Source organism: Myodes glareolus, chromosome 5 (genome assembly GCF_982192425.1).
Source record: "Myodes glareolus chromosome 5, mMyoGla1.1, whole genome shotgun sequence".
In the NCBI taxonomy this organism is placed as follows: Eukaryota; Metazoa; Chordata; class Mammalia; order Rodentia; family Cricetidae; genus Myodes; species Myodes glareolus.
The window spans coordinates 50,233,061-50,250,227 of NC_142030.1; the positions used below are offsets into that span (position 1 = coordinate 50,233,061).

Here is a 17,167-nt window from a genome sequence, read left to right on the forward strand (position 1 = left end):
GAAGCTAGGATGCATGTCATGTGTGCATAATTGCCTCCTCTCCTTGGCTTTCATATTGGCATCAAATGAACTTTTGAGTAAAGCCACCTAGGAACTTCTGATGTGTTTTTTTTCCATTCCGAGAATAATTAATGACTATTACAAGGAAATGGCCAGCAATGCCATTGCTTCATGGAATCTATAGTTACCCGACCGCTCAGTGCCTGAAAACAGATCATTTTGCACTTTGACACAGTGATGTGTTGTTGTTGTTGTTGGTTCTCCTTCCCCATTCCGAAGATTAGAACGGTCAGCTCCCAATGGCGTGCTCGCCATGGATACCAGACAGATAGAAAGATGAGGTAGGAAACCCAGTGATCTTCCCTGAGCAATACTTGAAATTGTACGCTACCACTAATAAAGTAAATGCATTATTTGAGCGTTAGAGAGCTCATTCAACTTGGCTTACTGGTATACCTCAAATAAAACTCACTGAGGATTGATTCTGCATGCAGAGCTGTAATACATTGTCCATACACAACAAGGGCAAATTAAAGACACGCATGAGTCCATATATTCTGTTCACAAAGGTTTCTAGTCCAGGGTGTCACGGAGCCCAGGAGGATTTTGAATTCTCCTCTCAGATGCTGTTCTACTCCTCCCTCAAGAACAATGACAACAATAACCTCTTCAGCTTTATTTGTATTTCTATTAATTTTTTTTCTAATTGTAACCCTCTAAAAACCAGGGAAAACAGTATTTTAAAATTTCAGGAAAATCTTTATACTACTGTTAACCAAAGAGAGTCTGTAATTCCTTTATTCATATAGGGTCAAGCTGCCTATGTAAAATATACTGTGAGAAAATGTCACATTAGAGGGAGCTAGACAATTTGGTCAAGAGAGCAGGCAAATATGTATTTGAGTTCTCTGAATGCTAATTTAGAAGACTGTAGGTCATACCATTCCTCCTGACCGTTTGACAGTAGTCTTTTCTTCTGATTCCTTTTGTTTGTTTTTTTTCTTTAATTTGCTTTTTCTCCCTTTCTTTCTCTTTTATTTTGCATAAATGTACCCCTGGCTAGCAGACAGATCTTTTCCACCACTCCAAGATACTTGATTTGACTTTCCCTACTTTGGAATGTCTGAGGAGGCATCTGAAAAGCTTACAGTGTGGGAACTTAGTGGGAGTGAGGGCTCTGCTTATTTTGTTTCTGGAGCGAGAGGATGAATGACCGGATGAACTCTGTTCTGAGCGAATTGACATGTATTTGCACAATGCACTGCTGTCCTAGTAGATTTTTCTAATAGTCATTTGCCTGGTTTTCTACGATTTTATTTTAGGAGATTTTTGCTATATCTTCTATTGTCAACTTGCAGTTGCTACATTGCAGGAATGCAATACTAAAGATTAATTCAGCATCCACTTCATGTATATGGCCTGCAGCACACCACAAATCATTCTCCTTGTTGTTAAGATGAAATGGCTTCTTAAAAGGGCTCTGTAGTAAGTGAGGCCCAAATGTTTCCAAGTACCATAATCCATGCTCACGAGAACATATTAAGTGAAGACTCATTTTTATTGACTGACATTTAACAGATTATTCCCTAATTGTTTGAGTATTATCATGTCAGTAAGATACATTATTAATTAAATATAGAAAATCTTTCTCTTCTCATATATTAAAGAATATAAAATTAATTAATGGAGACTATAAAAATCATAACAGGACAATTCATTGAAAATATAGTAATTGCAATAGGGAAAATTAGATAGCACTTGTTATTTTGACTTTAGGTTATTGACCAAATAAGCTCTGTTGTGATGTGATTTTTTTTTTTACTCAAAACAATTGTCTTACAAAGAGTTACATGAAGCTAGCATTGAAATAAATGTTCATGTTTACCCCCCGCCCCTTGAGTGTTTTGCCATGGTAATTTAAAACTGCCACGTGACCCTTGGCCTCCAAAGACACCATCCTCTCTCAGCCATTCATCATTAGATTAACCTAGCTAGAGAAACCAAAAGGAAGTGAAGTTGTCTCCCAGACAAGTGGTCCACTGTGTGCCTCAGGACAGCAGGCATGGCAGGGCCAGTCTCTTGCTGGGCACAGCATTCCCTAGTTCCTTGACTATACCAAGAAAAGCTCTTGGAGAGAAATCTGTAAAGAGCCAGCTGCCATCAGTCATTGTCATTTCGTTCTCTCATGTCCCCTGATGAGGCCGAGCTACTGTCATTGCTCGTTACTGTCCAAACCACGCGTCCACTCTTGCACGGTCAAGCAGATATGACATGCGCACATTCTCCGTATAAGAAGGATACAAAGTCACCTTTTAATTTTCAGTTTGGGCTCGCAGATGACTTTTCAGTTACATTAGCTCTCCTCTTGCCTCTAGCTCCTGTCAGGAGCAACAAGAGCCCTGGTGTGCTCTAAATTTCAGAAATAGAACCTCTACCCTGAGTTTATCGTGATGTGGTTTCCTGAGCGAAAAGAGCCCTCTTAAACAGTGTATGAATAAGCTGTCATTGTTATGTTTAGCAAAAGAATTCTTTCTCGTTTACCCATGGAAAGCTCCAAAGTATAACATTACAAAACAAAGATTTTTTTTTTGCCCTTTGTTTCTAATCCCTGAGCTGTGGTAATAACAGTGGGAAATCTTTTAAATTCAAATTTAAAAACTATACTATTCATTCAAGAAAAATGTATTTATTTGGAATACACTGTAAATGAATCTAAAATACAGTTTTCTGAAATAAGATCATGTAAATTTATTTTCTGTTAATATAAGATACTGCAAAAATTTACTTATTTTTCTAGTCATATGAGGAAAAAAGAAAGAGACTATCAACCTTAAATTGAACCCAGATATCATAACCAACTAAAGAGTACCATAAATGTCAGGGAGTCTCTTGGGGAGTCGTTACATGAATTTCAATAAAGGAGATTAAATGAAGAGATGAAGTCCATAAAATGATTGCACGGTAGGAAACAGTGTTTTTAAAACACTCCTTAAATGTCAAACTGCAGTTTTTTTCTAGGCCAACTTCAGGTAAAGGTTTTCATGAGGATCCACCTGTAAGCAACACCTGCTGATAAACCGGGGTCCCTCAGGCTGTCTCTGTTAACCAACGTCACTGGTAGGATGGAAGATTCTTAATGCAATAGAGGTACCAATGTCGACTCAATTCATGTATGTCTAACTTGAAGCCAATTCCTATCCCACACCATAGAGGACTTAAAACACTCTTACACAGCTAAACCTCACAAATTGGACAGTCAGCATCCTTTGAAAGGTGTGTTGGGGTACACCCTAGTCATGTAGCATCCTTTGAAAGGTGTGTTGGGGTACACCCTAGTCATGTAGCATCCTTTGAAAGGTGTGTTGGGGTACACCCTAGTCATGTAGCATCCTTTGAAAGGTGTGTTGGGGTACACCCTAGTCATGTAGCCTACGAAACCACATGGCCCCTTTAGAGCATTTCAGTCCCTCGCAGACCAATCAGGACTTGGGGCTTACTTTGAAGCCAAGGCTGGAAAAGGTTAAAGTTAGTGCCAAAAATCTACAAAATCCTACGTTTCTTTCTCTAACTCTTTCATATCAGTAGCCACAGCAACAAACAGGGTTAGTACGTAATTCCCAAAGCAAGCAATGTTCCAAACCTCGCTGGAATTTTACAGGAAGCTGGCTTCCTGACGCTGTTTTGTTCACCCTAACACTCAAATTCATTTTCATTCTCTTGACACCCACCAAACATTGGCAAAGAAAATAACCCCAGTGTCCTCAGTTCAGGAAACGACTTTCTAAAACTTTTTCTCTGGGCTGTTTTCCCTCAGTGATGTCAACCTCGGAGTTTTCTTTTTCTTTAACCCCCACCCCACCCCACCCCAGTTCTCATTGTTTGTGCAAAAAGAAACGGAGTTGCAAAGAGCATTTGTTTTTTTTTTGTGTTCCGTGCTGTAGGAGAACAGACTGGGGCAGTACAAGGATGATTATATGGTGTTGCTTGGGAAGCGCCCACAAGCTCTTTGAAACAGAATTTGGAACAGCTGGACCACTGCAGTGTTTTATTTTAACATAGACAACATATGTAATGCATATGGTCCTCGACTTGTATGGAGACACAGGCAGACAATCTGAATGGTATCCAAAGGCACCTGCACCTAGAATTCTGTTTCCTTCTCTACGATTTTTCCCCCTAAGAGCACATGTTCCCGCTTTTGGATTTGAGAGAAGCCATCTGAATTCCCATGTGTGTGTCTCCTTAATAAAGCTAGCGGGGAGTTGCCTGGGGTGGAGGTGTCAGAGTCACTCTCTCCATTAATAGCCACCTGCTAAGGACCTGGTTCCTGCAGAGGCTAGCAAGGAAACAACAGATCATGAAAGTTCTCAAGAGACACATTACCCTCTCAGAGCTTCTGTGGTGTGTATGTATCCTGACACCAGAGAAATCAGAACAGAACCCATACAAGCCAGGCAGACTGTAGGAATCAGTTATGCAGGGACAGGGCAGAATTCTAAAGAGGAGAGACAGGGATGGGTTGACAGTTTCCTAAAATAATATAAAGAAGCAAGAAGGTATGGACTACTGACTATAAATACAGAGGCACCTTTGGCTCGCTAACAGCTGAATGCATACTGGCTTTGCAAGATCTAAGAAGTCTGCCTGTTTACTCCTAGGAAACATCTATTGAGTGCTTACTATATGTCAGGACATTTGCTAGATCCCCTCAACAACTCTATGACACAGTCTCCAAATGCTACCTTTAATTCATAAATGAGGATAAGGAGTCTAAGAAACATTAAACACTGGCACATACCACATACCACAAATCGGTGTTCCAACCTTCAATCCGGTTATTAGGTATCCCGCCCCAACCCTCTGCTGAATTCTCTGCTCTTCTAAGTAACAGATGAACTGTGAGTTTAGTGTAACAGTATTCCACAAAATCAATACCTAGAAGACATTGGGCAGAAGAAATGGCTCAGTACGTAAAGGGTCTTGCCAACAAGCCTGGCAGCTTGAGTTTGATCCCCAGGACCCACATCATGGAAGGAGAGACCCAGTTCCCAAAAGCTGTCTTCTAAGTTCAATATGCATACCATGTCAGGCTGTACACATACACGAGTGAGTGCACACACACACACACACACACACACACACACACATACACAGAGAGAGAGAGAGAGAGAGAGAGAGAGAGAATAAATAAGCAAATGTAATTTTAAAATAAATAGATAACACATACTGAAAGCATGGGTTTATTTACTTTGATAAAATAAACACAATATTTTGACAACTGTGCACCAAGCACTACCTGTATTCTGGGTATTTTTGTTTTTGTTTTGTTTTTCTGGATCCTAGGAATATAGCAAAGGACATAAAATTCTAGAATCCCTCCTTAAGGTTCAGATGTTTTGATTTGATGCCTCAAGTTAGTGTTCTTCTTTCCTTCTCATAATATAAGCTCAGGGAAACTGCTCAAACTAGTGCTGAGAGTCAGCCACCCGAAGAAGTCTTCTAGACAAGGTCTCTAATCCTAAGCCCTGGTAATGTGATCTTACTTACTGGAGCCCCACTCCATTATGTACCATCCCTTAGGTATAGGTTTGCAAAGATCCTGAAGATCACTAAACTGCAGTCCAAGATGGCAGAGAGGAGACAGAAAAGCCAGCTCATCTGCCATATGAGGAAACTGAGGCTCAGAGATTAAACAATCCCACCAGCACGTGGCTACCATTTAAAGAAGGAGGCCAGATAGTGGAGAGATGGCTTAACTGGTAAAGTACTGGCCACGCAAGCCTGAGGACCTGAGTTCAGATCCTCATCACACATAGAAAAGTCAGTCACAGCAGTGACAGGAGGGTCTGAGACTGACTGGGCAGCCAGTCTTGCTGACTCAGTGAGCTCCAGACTTAGTGAGAGACTTTGTCTCAAAACAAATAAAGTTGAGTGCAACTAAGACTTAGTGTCGACTTCTGGCTTCTACATGCAAGCACACACACACATACATACACACTTACACACACACACACACACACACACACACACACACACACACCTCCAAGCCACATTAATTCCAATTCTGTATCATTCTACATGTAGACTAGAACAAAGAAGAGACAACCACGAAGGAAGTGAAGGTTTATTGTTTGGGCTAATTGTTAAAAAAGGAAAACGTGGATTTTACTCAGAGTTTTCTATAAGCCTGTTTCAGACTGTTGGTGCGAAAGGAAGCCATTTTCAAGTTGCACTCACAGCCAGCAATTAGCACAGCAACCTAGATTCCTAGGGGCCCTGTGACAGGACGGGGAGGCTATCGGTGTACAGGTCTGTCTAGAGGGCCAAATTGTCTCTTCAGACCATTTTCTGAGTGGCCAGAAAAGCAAAACAGGTCAACAGCCAAGTATTCGAGAGGTTCAAACAACAAAGGAGTATGACACTTGAAACCCATGCCATATTTTTAAACAGCTATACAAGATCCCCCTTCTCTCCAAGCTGAATGACCGGGGTTGTATTGAAGAGCGGTGAAGTAGCTGAGCCAAACTGGCAGAGGAAAGAAGACCCTGGCCGATTTTTCAGCTTACAGCCTCTGCCGAGAAATCCAAGAGCAAGAATCTGACGCTAGCCAAGCTGCCTGATCTATCTGTTAAAATTGGGAGGCAGGGGGTGGATGTGGCTCATGAGGATGTAACAGGATGAGCAATTCAAGTGCACCCCACTCTTGCTTCTTCCTGAATTAAGTTGCTCCGGGACTCGGAGGATAGAGAGAGAGGGCAGCTTCTAGGGGAAGAGGCACAGAAGAGCTGTCCAGTTGTTGGGAGGGTCTTTTCACCAGTAGGGACAAGCATAAGATAGTTACTTGTCTTGGCCACAAGTAGCACATTCAAACCCAGAAGCAGCCAGTTCCACCTCCCAGACTCCATTGTCCTGAGATCCTAAAGCAAAAGAAAGCCCTTAGGCCATGCACCAACCTCAAGTTCAAAGCCCTCCCCCAAGGATGAACCTGAGATACATAACACAGCAAGGAGTGCTGTTGGGGATCCTCTCCCATAATTTCTTCACATGTAATATCTTTCCCAAAAGCCTTTGCTTTATCGTTTGAATGGAGCAGTCAGTCTGTTAAAACCTTATTCTTCAACTTGCCTTCTAGAGACATCGCTTCTGGGAGTCTTGGGCATAACACATCTTATTGAAAAGCTGACCACTCTGTAGTCCTGTGCAAAAATGTCAAAGATTTTAAAAATCCTTCACTGGGCAGGGTAGACACTGACAAGCTATGCATTTCTGCTCTAAGAATCGCTGAAGTCACTGAGAAATCAGGGTGCTAAAGTCACACAAATCAAGCTCACAGACATACCCTAAGCATGGGAAAGAAAAAGGAAAAAAAAAAAACCTTCCTGGAACAGAGGCCATATAGGAAAATATTATTCAAACACCCTCTCAAGTCAGAAATCAATTTTCCCTTTGCCCTGATTATTTTGCTGGCTCCTGGCAGGTCCCTGGATTCCAGTAAAATGCTGCATGCAAGGAGATAAGTAAGATCTTGCTTGATTTTGCTCTGAGGTTCCATTCAGCTGTAGTCTGGGTAGTGGAAGAGAGAATGATATACAGTGTGCTGACCTCCTCACCGTGAAAGAGACTATCGTTCCTCCCTCTTTAGGATTTTCCTGGTGGCGCTCGAGCTGAATTCTCTGAGTTATTTTGCCAGCGAAGGCTAGTCTATTTTAGTTACACATGTTGAGATTAATTAGTTAGCCCTTAGGAGGTTTTGCCTACAGCCTTCACCCTGTACGAAAAAGCGTGAATACACGGAGACTATTAGCTCACACTAAGTGGCAGACCGCAGCCCTCAGAGGGCAGTTTCTGTTTGTCTCTTTCATAAGCTTTGCTAATGGAGTATGTGCCCCACAAGGCAATAAACATCCTTGCCTCTCCAGCACTAAACTCTCATTTAACTTCCTCTCCTGATTTCAACCTTTAAAAAAATAAAAGAAAGAAAGAAAGAAAGAAAGAAAGAAAGAAAGAAAGAAAGAAAGAAAGAAAACACTTTTAATTTTGGAGGGTTGGGGAATCAAACCTTTCGTGACACCAAATTGGCAATGAAAATTTGGAAGGGGTTGACACAAATATTGTCACTCTGCTGAAAACCAGCATAAGCCCCTTTCCAGATAATTCCAATAAGCACTGAGAAATTGCTCTAGACACAACCACTGGAATGGCAGAGTCTTTTACAAACCTGCAAAGCTAGCTAGACCGCTATCAGCAAAGATCCGATCTGCTTTCAGTGTTTGGTGAAATGCAGGCGAAGTTACCGGTCTCATCTGTAGTTGTGAAGAGCAACACGGAGGAACTGGAATTGTGACCATTTGATAAACATGTTGATGCCAATATATTTTTGCCTAAATGCAGTAAACTCACCAGTAACTGATGCAAGTTGACAATGGGGGGTGGGTCAGAGATTATCTTGGGGGTATTGGGGGGTGGGCAGCAGGGAGGCAGCTGATGTTCACAATGCCTAGTGAATCCTAGGAGTCTGAAATGTCAAAAAAGCGTGATGTGTTTCTCTAAACTGTGTCTCTCTCTACATGTGTAAATGAACAGATGCAGACAGAGCTCAAAAGCACGGCATGGATGAATTTATCTCTTCCAACCCCTGTAACTTTGACCACGCTTCCCTCTTTGAGATGGTGCAGCGACTGACTTTGGATCACAGACTTAACGATTCCTATTCTTGCCTGGCAAGTATATCCTTTGATCTACGGCAATTGAGACATGACATTGTTGAAAACTCAAATACCCCTCTACCTTTAGGTCGGAGCGCTCCTGCTCCCGTACAAAATCCCTTTAACAATTACAAATGCGTCTTCAATTTCCTGCGTGACGATAGCTTTATTTACCCAGGAATCAATCTGAATCGGAGGAAGTGCTCTCAAGAGATACAGCCAAATTCCCTGTCACCCCATCTTAGCTTCCCCCTTTTCAGCTGCTACACCAGAAATCTTTCTAAAAGGGTGGATGAGCTTGGCACCTGCTGGCGATAAAGTTATAAAATTTGCCCGGTTGTCGTGGGGTTTAAGATGCCCCACCCTTTCTGGCCTATACCTGGTACCCCTAGCTCATTAAGGCCTGCATTGTGTGTCACTTCTAACGACCCAAGTAGTTGCTAATGCTCTCGCTCTCCTAAGCCTAACGACTTGGCTTTGTTTATTTGGGTAGCACTTTTTCTCTCAAAGGCAGAGCCTTCTTCACCCTTGAAGAGAAAATTTTAAAGGTGCAGTAGATATTTAGAAGTTCAGCTACCCAGCAGGGTATTTACACTCCCTAAAATCCATTTTAAACCAGGAGTCAAATTAGTTCCGTTTAAGGACTGCTGTTACATATGTATCCAATTTTTGAAAACATAATTCTGCTTTTTAATTATCAAGCCCCAAACCACAACAAAGACTTACTTCATTTCTGTCTGCAGATTATAAATTATCACTTTGTATCTTAAAGGTAAATGTTATTAATCCCATTATAGACACAAAAGGAGAAAATGGTCAAATGATTTCTGCAGAGGACAATTCTTGTCCTTGACTTCAAACAAGGAAGTTAATAGATTTTTGTAATATTAACATTATATAATTAACTAACATTAGCATAAACCCTTATTCTGGATGATTATTTTTAAGTTCCCCTTTTTGGTGCTTGAAGATGCAATATGTTTTTTTTAAAGAGGGTAAAATCATCCCAAAAATAGAAGTGAGGTTCTGTGGGATAACTTATTAATCTATGGCTCATATCTCATGATATGACACATTATCTCATGTTGAAAATCTCTTTACTGGAGACTCTGACTTTATCAGATTTGAAAGGAATACTACATTGACTTAAAAAAAATAAAACAAACAAAAAATACTTGCCTTGCATTGCAAGGCCATTTTTCTCAGGTGATTTCCTGACCTCATCTGTCTCTGATGACATTTACGAAGGTCATGAGGGTGTACATGAACATAATCACCCCTTTCCAGAGCATTCTGCTTACTCGAGGACACTTTGAGATGTATAATTTTTAAGACTTTTATTCCTATCGGTGTTTGAAAACAATTTTTTATCCTGAAATGTACCATCAAGAAGAATTCGAAAATGCCCTCACAAGATTAAACCAGAAATGAAATGTTCATGCCATCAATCAGTATAGGCTTAAAAAATATAATCTAAAATGAAAAAATAATAATTGTGAGTTACCCAGAGCAATTCTCTTCCCTGTTTATGTACCTGGATCTATTAATTAAAGTCAAAATTCCAGAAAAATAACAGAAATTTAAAGGACCTTATCCCCTATCTCTATATATTTCATTTTTTTCATTATTACAGTCTTTTTTTTTTTCAGTTGGTTTTGGAGACCGACCAGCAGGGATACATAAATTTTTCTGTGTCTTCGACTCAGTTCCTAATTGATATTTCTTCAACTCTTTTCAAAGCAGCTATTTTGGCATCTACAAAAGACTTGGTGTCATCTGAGTCGTAGAAAATATATTTTAATCTTTCACAGCAGTGTTGTCTCTAAGATTTAGCATTTGGGGTAGCAGATGGAGTGGCAAAGAAGTTGCCTATAGGGGCAGCCCACTGCCTCGACTACTCTCTCCCGCCCTCCGCAGTAACTTATAATTTGAAATAGCAAAGATGCCGTCTTTCGTTGGAGGCATCGCTGAGCGGCGTGTTGTCAATCGAAGATCCCTGATCACTAATCACAATTAGAACCTTGCAAAGGCTTCTCTCCCACACTCCTTTGGCCTCTCCCTATTCCACACCACTTTTCCCTCCTGTCCCTTCTACCCCAAGCTGCAGTAATGTTCAGAACACAACTCCCAGGAGACCCTCAAAGTAAAGGGAAGTTGATATTTAAAAGAGCCCAAATTTCCAATTTAGAAAGCGCTACTTAGACTAACAGTTTATTATTGCTTCAGGTGTCATAGAAATGAGACAATATGGTTTGATTTTAGAGTCTGTCCACATCGATCAGCAATACCAGTCTCTTGGCCCTTCTAGCGACCTGTCTTTCTAATTACGAAACAGAGGCAGTGGTCTCTAGTCATCCTGCCACTGAATTATCATCAGAGACTCCATCTGGATTCTCTTTTATAGCAAACTTTGGCTGGGCTCATGGTGAGCAAATAAATAAAAGGAAACAAATAATTACAGGGGTGGGGACAGAGCCGTAAACCCAGTTGTGAGAAATTCCTTTCTTCGTTCGATCAAATCAGATCCGTTCTTGGAAAACTTACTCTCAGTCTTTGAGGTGCTGTTATTGCCTTCATCTTAAAATGTGCTGAGAAATTTTTCTAAGGTGTAGAGATTTACGAAGTTTAGTCTTTATGTAAAGCAGCTTACGATTTCTTTGATGCCTGAGGATAGGGAACAGAGGGCCTGGAGTAGCCAGAGCTGGGCTGAGTCCAGTGTGTACTGCAGCTTCCTGATCCAGCTTCCCTCGTGGTGGAGAAAAACAAGATGCGCCTGTCCCATCCACCTCACTGGCTTACTAAAAGGCTTAGCTGAAAGTTTCTGTCAATACCAAGGCATTTATATCACAACTTTCCCTTGTCAGACTCTGCCTCAGCTTCCCCCCAGTGTTGGAGCCCTGGTCATTCTCTTTTTCTGGAAGCATGCTGTTTTGCTTATACAGCAATAGCAATTACATGGAAATCCCATGTCGTCCCTGAACTCAGTTAACTTACCCACCTGGGAAGTAGGGATGACAGCATCTTCCAGGACAGTCTGCTGGGAGGGATAAACAGAGCATTGTCAGTGTACTGGCCCAGCAGCTGGCATGCCATCAGAAGAGTTAACGCTGGCCGTCTTTCAGTCTCTTCCTCCAGCCACTCCTGATACTAGCAGCTCCCCAGAAAGCAACTTGCATTTAAAAGAAAGCTTTTCCTTTATTCCCCTCCAGGGCTGGTTCAGTCCTGGCCAGGTGTTTGTATTAGATGAGTATTGCGCTCGAAATGGAGTCCGAGGATGTCATCGGCATCTCTGCTACCTGAGAGACTTGCTGGAACGGGCAGAAAATGGCGCCATGATTGACCCCACACTTCTCCACTACAGCTTTGCCTTCTGTGCATCCCATGTCCACGGTAACAGGTAAGTGTGAGTCTGGAGGTATTCCTAACACATTAATAAGAAACTTTCAGGGGTTTGTGACTTTAACTATCAACCCTAACTGACTATCTCTCCTTATTTACCCAATGATACATGCTGAGAAAGAGAGAGAGAGAGAGAGAGAGAGAGAGAGAGAGAGAGAGAGAGAGAGAGGAGAAAGAGGGGGGAGTGCTAATTTAGTTTCCTTTCCTTAAACAACTGTGAAGAAATAACTTCTAGGGGAGCCCCTAAAGTAACTCAGTCTGGGTACTAATCACTGCTGGTTGTTTGTTTGTTTATTATTTTATTTCTTTCTACTGGTGACCCTGGTTGATAATTAAATCCCCCAAACTACAACTTTGTGATCTATAGAATGGGAATGACGGTATTGTCATGGGGTTGAGGGGACACTTGTGAACATGAAGAACCGAGCAAAATGCCTGGAACTTGGCAAGAAACAGATCACTCCTTTGTCCTTGTTGGTACTCTCGTTCATTTCAGGAGCATTTGGTGCTTACCCAGTGTCAGGCTCTGGTTTGCCCCTTGTATACATAATAAAAATAAATAAGACCTAGACACCAGATAATAGGAGATACGTTAAGAGAAGGAATTAAATTCTGGGTAGAATTCAATGAGGATCATGACTCAGATGGAGCGGCAGAATGTCAGCGGGGACCTCCCCGAGGAAATGATGCTAGAGCCGGGAACTGAAGCATGTGTAGGAGTTGAGTGGATCCAGGCAAAAGGAACAGCATGTACTACTGTCCTGCAAAGAAGGAAGCCAAGCGAATTGCTAGAGCTGAAGGAAGATAGGTGAAGCTGGAAGCCAACATGCCAGGAACACTTAGAATATCTCCTCAGAGGCGGGAAGAACTTTGGCGATCACAATCTAGCCAACCCCCTCATTTTGTAGGTTTCATAGACAAGACCAGAATGTCAAGTCTCCTGAATCTGTGCTAAGCATTCTATTTCTTTAGACTGGAGAGCTCCTGGATGAGGGGAGGAATCCATGTTCTGAATAATGCAAAGAAGCAAATAATTTAAGAACATTGCCATTTGGCTCTAGAGGCATGGAATAAATTTCCACACTGCCACAGCCAGCTTACCATCTCAATGTATGTAGCCACACGCTAGTATAAAGACAAGTCTACAATATTCCAAAGCATCCCCGCCGACAGCCAGGGGAGGCAGCAGAAGACAGCTGGGTGGCTTTGGAAAACAAGCCTCGGAGGAGCAAGTTGTCACTCTGGGGAAATCCATACGGGGAAGAATCCAGCCCAGGCTACCTGGCTTTGAAGCCAGGGTTGTGTCAGCCTTCCTCATCTTTGCAAGCCACACAGCCCTGAAATGTCTGTGGGATTTGTTCTGTGCTTTTCCTGTCTCCAGTACCGACAGACTTTTATGAAATGCAACTCTATCATTTAGATCTGGATAACAATAACATTGTAGCCTTGAATATTTTAACAGACAGCAAGATTATCTTCAGCTCCTATTGTTATAGCTCCATAGCCCAAGACACCTTTGATTTGCATAAAGGATATTCATGAAGACTCTGATACCTGGGTAGGAGCATGCATGATTCTGATATTTACAAATATGTACACTTTGATGACTATCTGTTACAGCCTCTTGGATTGAATTCTTTATGGAGGGAGAGAGAGAAAGAAGTTGCATTATATTCTCTGGGTTGTCACACTGTATTCTACATATGTTACTGAAGAAGAAAGTGTTATAAAATAATGAAATGTTTTTGTAAACTCCCTGGTAAACATCATCATGAATTATGATACACATTGTCTGGGTTTCATATTGTAAGACTGCCACTTGATTCACAGTTAGGTTTATACATCTTGTCGTGGGAACAGTTTTGGATTTCTTATTTTCTTTTCAGTCCTGATTTTCCTTATGCGTTTTGCATCTCTTTTGCTTATTATTTTAGTTTGAATGCATTTGCCATTGCTTTTTGATGCATCTTTTTTTTTCTTTCTTTTTGTTTGCATGTGTGTGTGTACGTGCGTGTGTGTGTACTCTTGCTTCTTCTATGACTGGCCACCCCTCTATGCATGCCTTATACAACTGCTCCCTTGCAAAAGTCAACAAATGCATGTGTGTCTTAGTGGCCGACTACCAAACCCAGACTTTCAAGGGGGCAAAACTCCACCTTCTCCTGAACCGGAGGCTAAAAGAGAGCCACGAAGAGAATCAAAAAAGAGAAAAGAGTCCAAAATCCACCCAAGTCAAGAACAAAAAAGGTAAGAAGCCATGTGTGTACTGGCTTGTGTTTTCAGCCCCTTTGTCCTCTCCCTGGGCCTGCAGCCTCACCACCATGAACACCTTTGCTAACGGTTGGCTCTATGCATGTCTTAACCCTACCCTTTAAAGACTTTCAAAGGTGCAGTTTTTCATAAAAGATCTTAGAAATGGACAAAATCTGGTCTATTGGTAATTTGAGTCACGTGTTTGATGATTTTTAGAATATCTTTGCATTTGAAAAACTAACCTACCAATTCACAAATAGAACCATGAGTCAGATTACTTTCTTTTTGTTGGTTTGTTTTTCTTCTGGTCATCCTCTCCTGTTGGTGGTCTGATGCCTTACAAGTCGTTCAGAATAAACAAGCTATGCTTTGTAATTGGAAAACTATGTTCAAGGTGCAAATAAGATGGGTTAACATCAAATAGGCCTATACATTTATCATGGATCTATTTTCTTAAATAAATCCTCCTAATATCCACAACCTGTTAAAAAGAAACCCATCTGAAATAGAGAGTTATGGTAATCACCAAATCAATGGTTCTCAATAGAGCCACTTAAACAGTGAGATCATCTTCAAAGCATGAAGTCCTAAACTTTTGTTCAGTTTATCCTGTTTCTTGACCTTCCGCAATGCTTTAATTGGAAAAAAATGGTACCTTAAAGATCACATTTACTCAGTGTTTCTGATATCGTCTTATGTACTTCTTTCTATATTTCCTTGCCTGGAATTCTATTCAGGCTTGTCCAAGTTACATAAAGTAGCAGACAAGGGTCCTGTATGCATCAACATTCATTTATCCACTACCATTTCTAAGCCCTGGTATGCAGTTAACTTACAGGAAGAGCCGATTGGCATGGAAACATTTTCGTTCTAGAGAATGCAGCAAACTGCCCATCATAATATGCTTAGTGAATAGGGACCCTCAAAGAAAACCAAGAACCCCTTGGTCACTCATCTCCCTCCTGGCGTTAAATAAGGGTAGAGGTAAGGCAGAGTTCCTTGTTTGTGTTTTGCTCTGGTGTCCACGCCCACCTGCAGGAAACCAGCGACTTATCATATCACCACGCTGGGAGCGTCTCTGAGGAGGTCTTTGCAGGGTCTCTGAAGCCCCCATGGCAGCTGTCCAGAGTTCTGCTTTTGGACCCTCTCCTCATCCACATAGAGCAGAGAACCAGTAGTCCCCGCTGAAAGTGTCTGAACTGAAGCCTGTTTACTAGCATAGAAGGAACCCAGTGGGGTCTTCCCTGTGTGCCTGACAGGATTAAGCACGGTGAATTTTCCCTATGGAAGATTTTTGGTGAGGCCTGGACATATTTTTGACTGACATAAAATTATTATTAAATACCCAGCAATGCCCAGGCAGGCATACCTTCAAAGGACAGTAACATTGCGGTCAAGGAGTCTTGTTTTAAATCATATTTCCAAATGATGGGATAAAATGGTTACTTTTTCCTTGGATTTGTTATTATTTTTTTCACATAGACCCTGTGCCTGAGTACAATTTGTGTTGTCCCATAGAAGCAGTGGTTTTCATACTCTGGGATACACACGGGCTGCAAGAAAGAATCTGCCAAAGGACGAGTACAGGGTCCTACCTTCAAATAACTCAGCAGTTCTTGCATGGAGCCAGATATTTGCACATTATTCTGATTTCAGGTCCTATCTAAGCAAGGTCTTGGTTGTTTGATTCCTGTGCATTTGAACAGTTTGCGGCAGGGGAATGAACCCGATTTGCAGTCAAAAATCTTCTGTGGAATTCCTACCTGAACATTTAAATGTGAAATAATGAAACAATTGAATATGATGAATCAAACAGCTCATGTGCTTCTGGTACATGTGAAAGTTTTAGCCTGATTGAATGGCTGGCTACAAGTTTGGGCCAACTCTTTAGAACTAAACCCATTTTCTCAACAAGTGAGAGAACGAAAGGAAAATGTGAGTGTTCAGCCGGTTGCATTTGGCGATCATAAAATCCACAGATGCAAATTGCTATATCTTCTCGTTTTTAAATCAGCTCCTAAGGTTGCAGTACTTAATTTTCACCATAATATTTTTAGTATTCTTTCTAGATGACATTTAGATTAGCGTCACTTTGGTCACTGTCCCACAGTGACAAGGCAATCAAACAGCTCCGATGATTGCAAGTTGCGTCAATGTTCCTTGGATCCCTTTATGATTGAGATTGGAAATTTTTCTCATTTACATTATTATTTAACATTTCTTGAATGCCACTGCTGCTTTTCACATATGGCCTGCATAGAAAGTACATTGTATCAGCAATTAACAAATCCATAATGCCAACCGCCTCAATCCACAGCTCGCTGCATAGATTAATGAGCCTGCAGGCAGATGTAAGAGGGCAGGAATCCGAAGCCATCTCTGAAAACGCATCCAAAGATCTTCGGCGGGGATGTGTTCAAAGTCAAGGTTCTGTTGATCGACAGAGCCATGTGCATCCTGGGGGTTCGGATTGGAACTCCCTCTCCATTCGTCCTAAATCAGCCCCCAACTTGCTCGAGACAGAAGCTGATCAGCCTGATCAGCCATTGCATGAACTTCCCTTCTCTCAGAGCATGTCACAAATCGCGATTCCTGACCCAATCAATGCTCTCAAATATTTCCATCTCTGTCTCTCTTCAATGTCACCGCTATAGCTGAGGTCTCCATCTTCTCTCCCACTGACTATACAGTTGGCTTAATTATGGTGTCCTTGCCTCACTCCATGTCATGTGGTGGTGGTTTCCTTTTCTTTTAATTTATTGTTTTTCGGTGACTATTTGCCTCATATTGAGTTACATGTAATTTTTCTT

At 41.5% G+C, this 17,167-nt stretch overlaps 1 protein-coding gene across 13 annotated transcripts in view; it reads left to right on the forward strand.

Annotated features, from left to right (window-relative positions):
- The window catches only part of Cadps (calcium dependent secretion activator), a 433,680-nt gene that overhangs the window by 287,110 nt on the left and 129,403 nt on the right, over window positions 1-17,167 (forward strand). For all 13 annotated transcript variants that reach the window (XM_085687935.2, XM_085687936.2, XM_085687937.2 and 10 more), the window contains exons 12-13: window positions 8,584-8,720; window positions 11,915-12,102. In XM_085687935.2, the coding sequence (XP_085544061.1) occupies window positions 8,584-8,720; window positions 11,915-12,102 (325 nt within the window). The remainder of the gene's footprint in view (window positions 1-8,583; window positions 8,721-11,914; window positions 12,103-17,167) is intronic.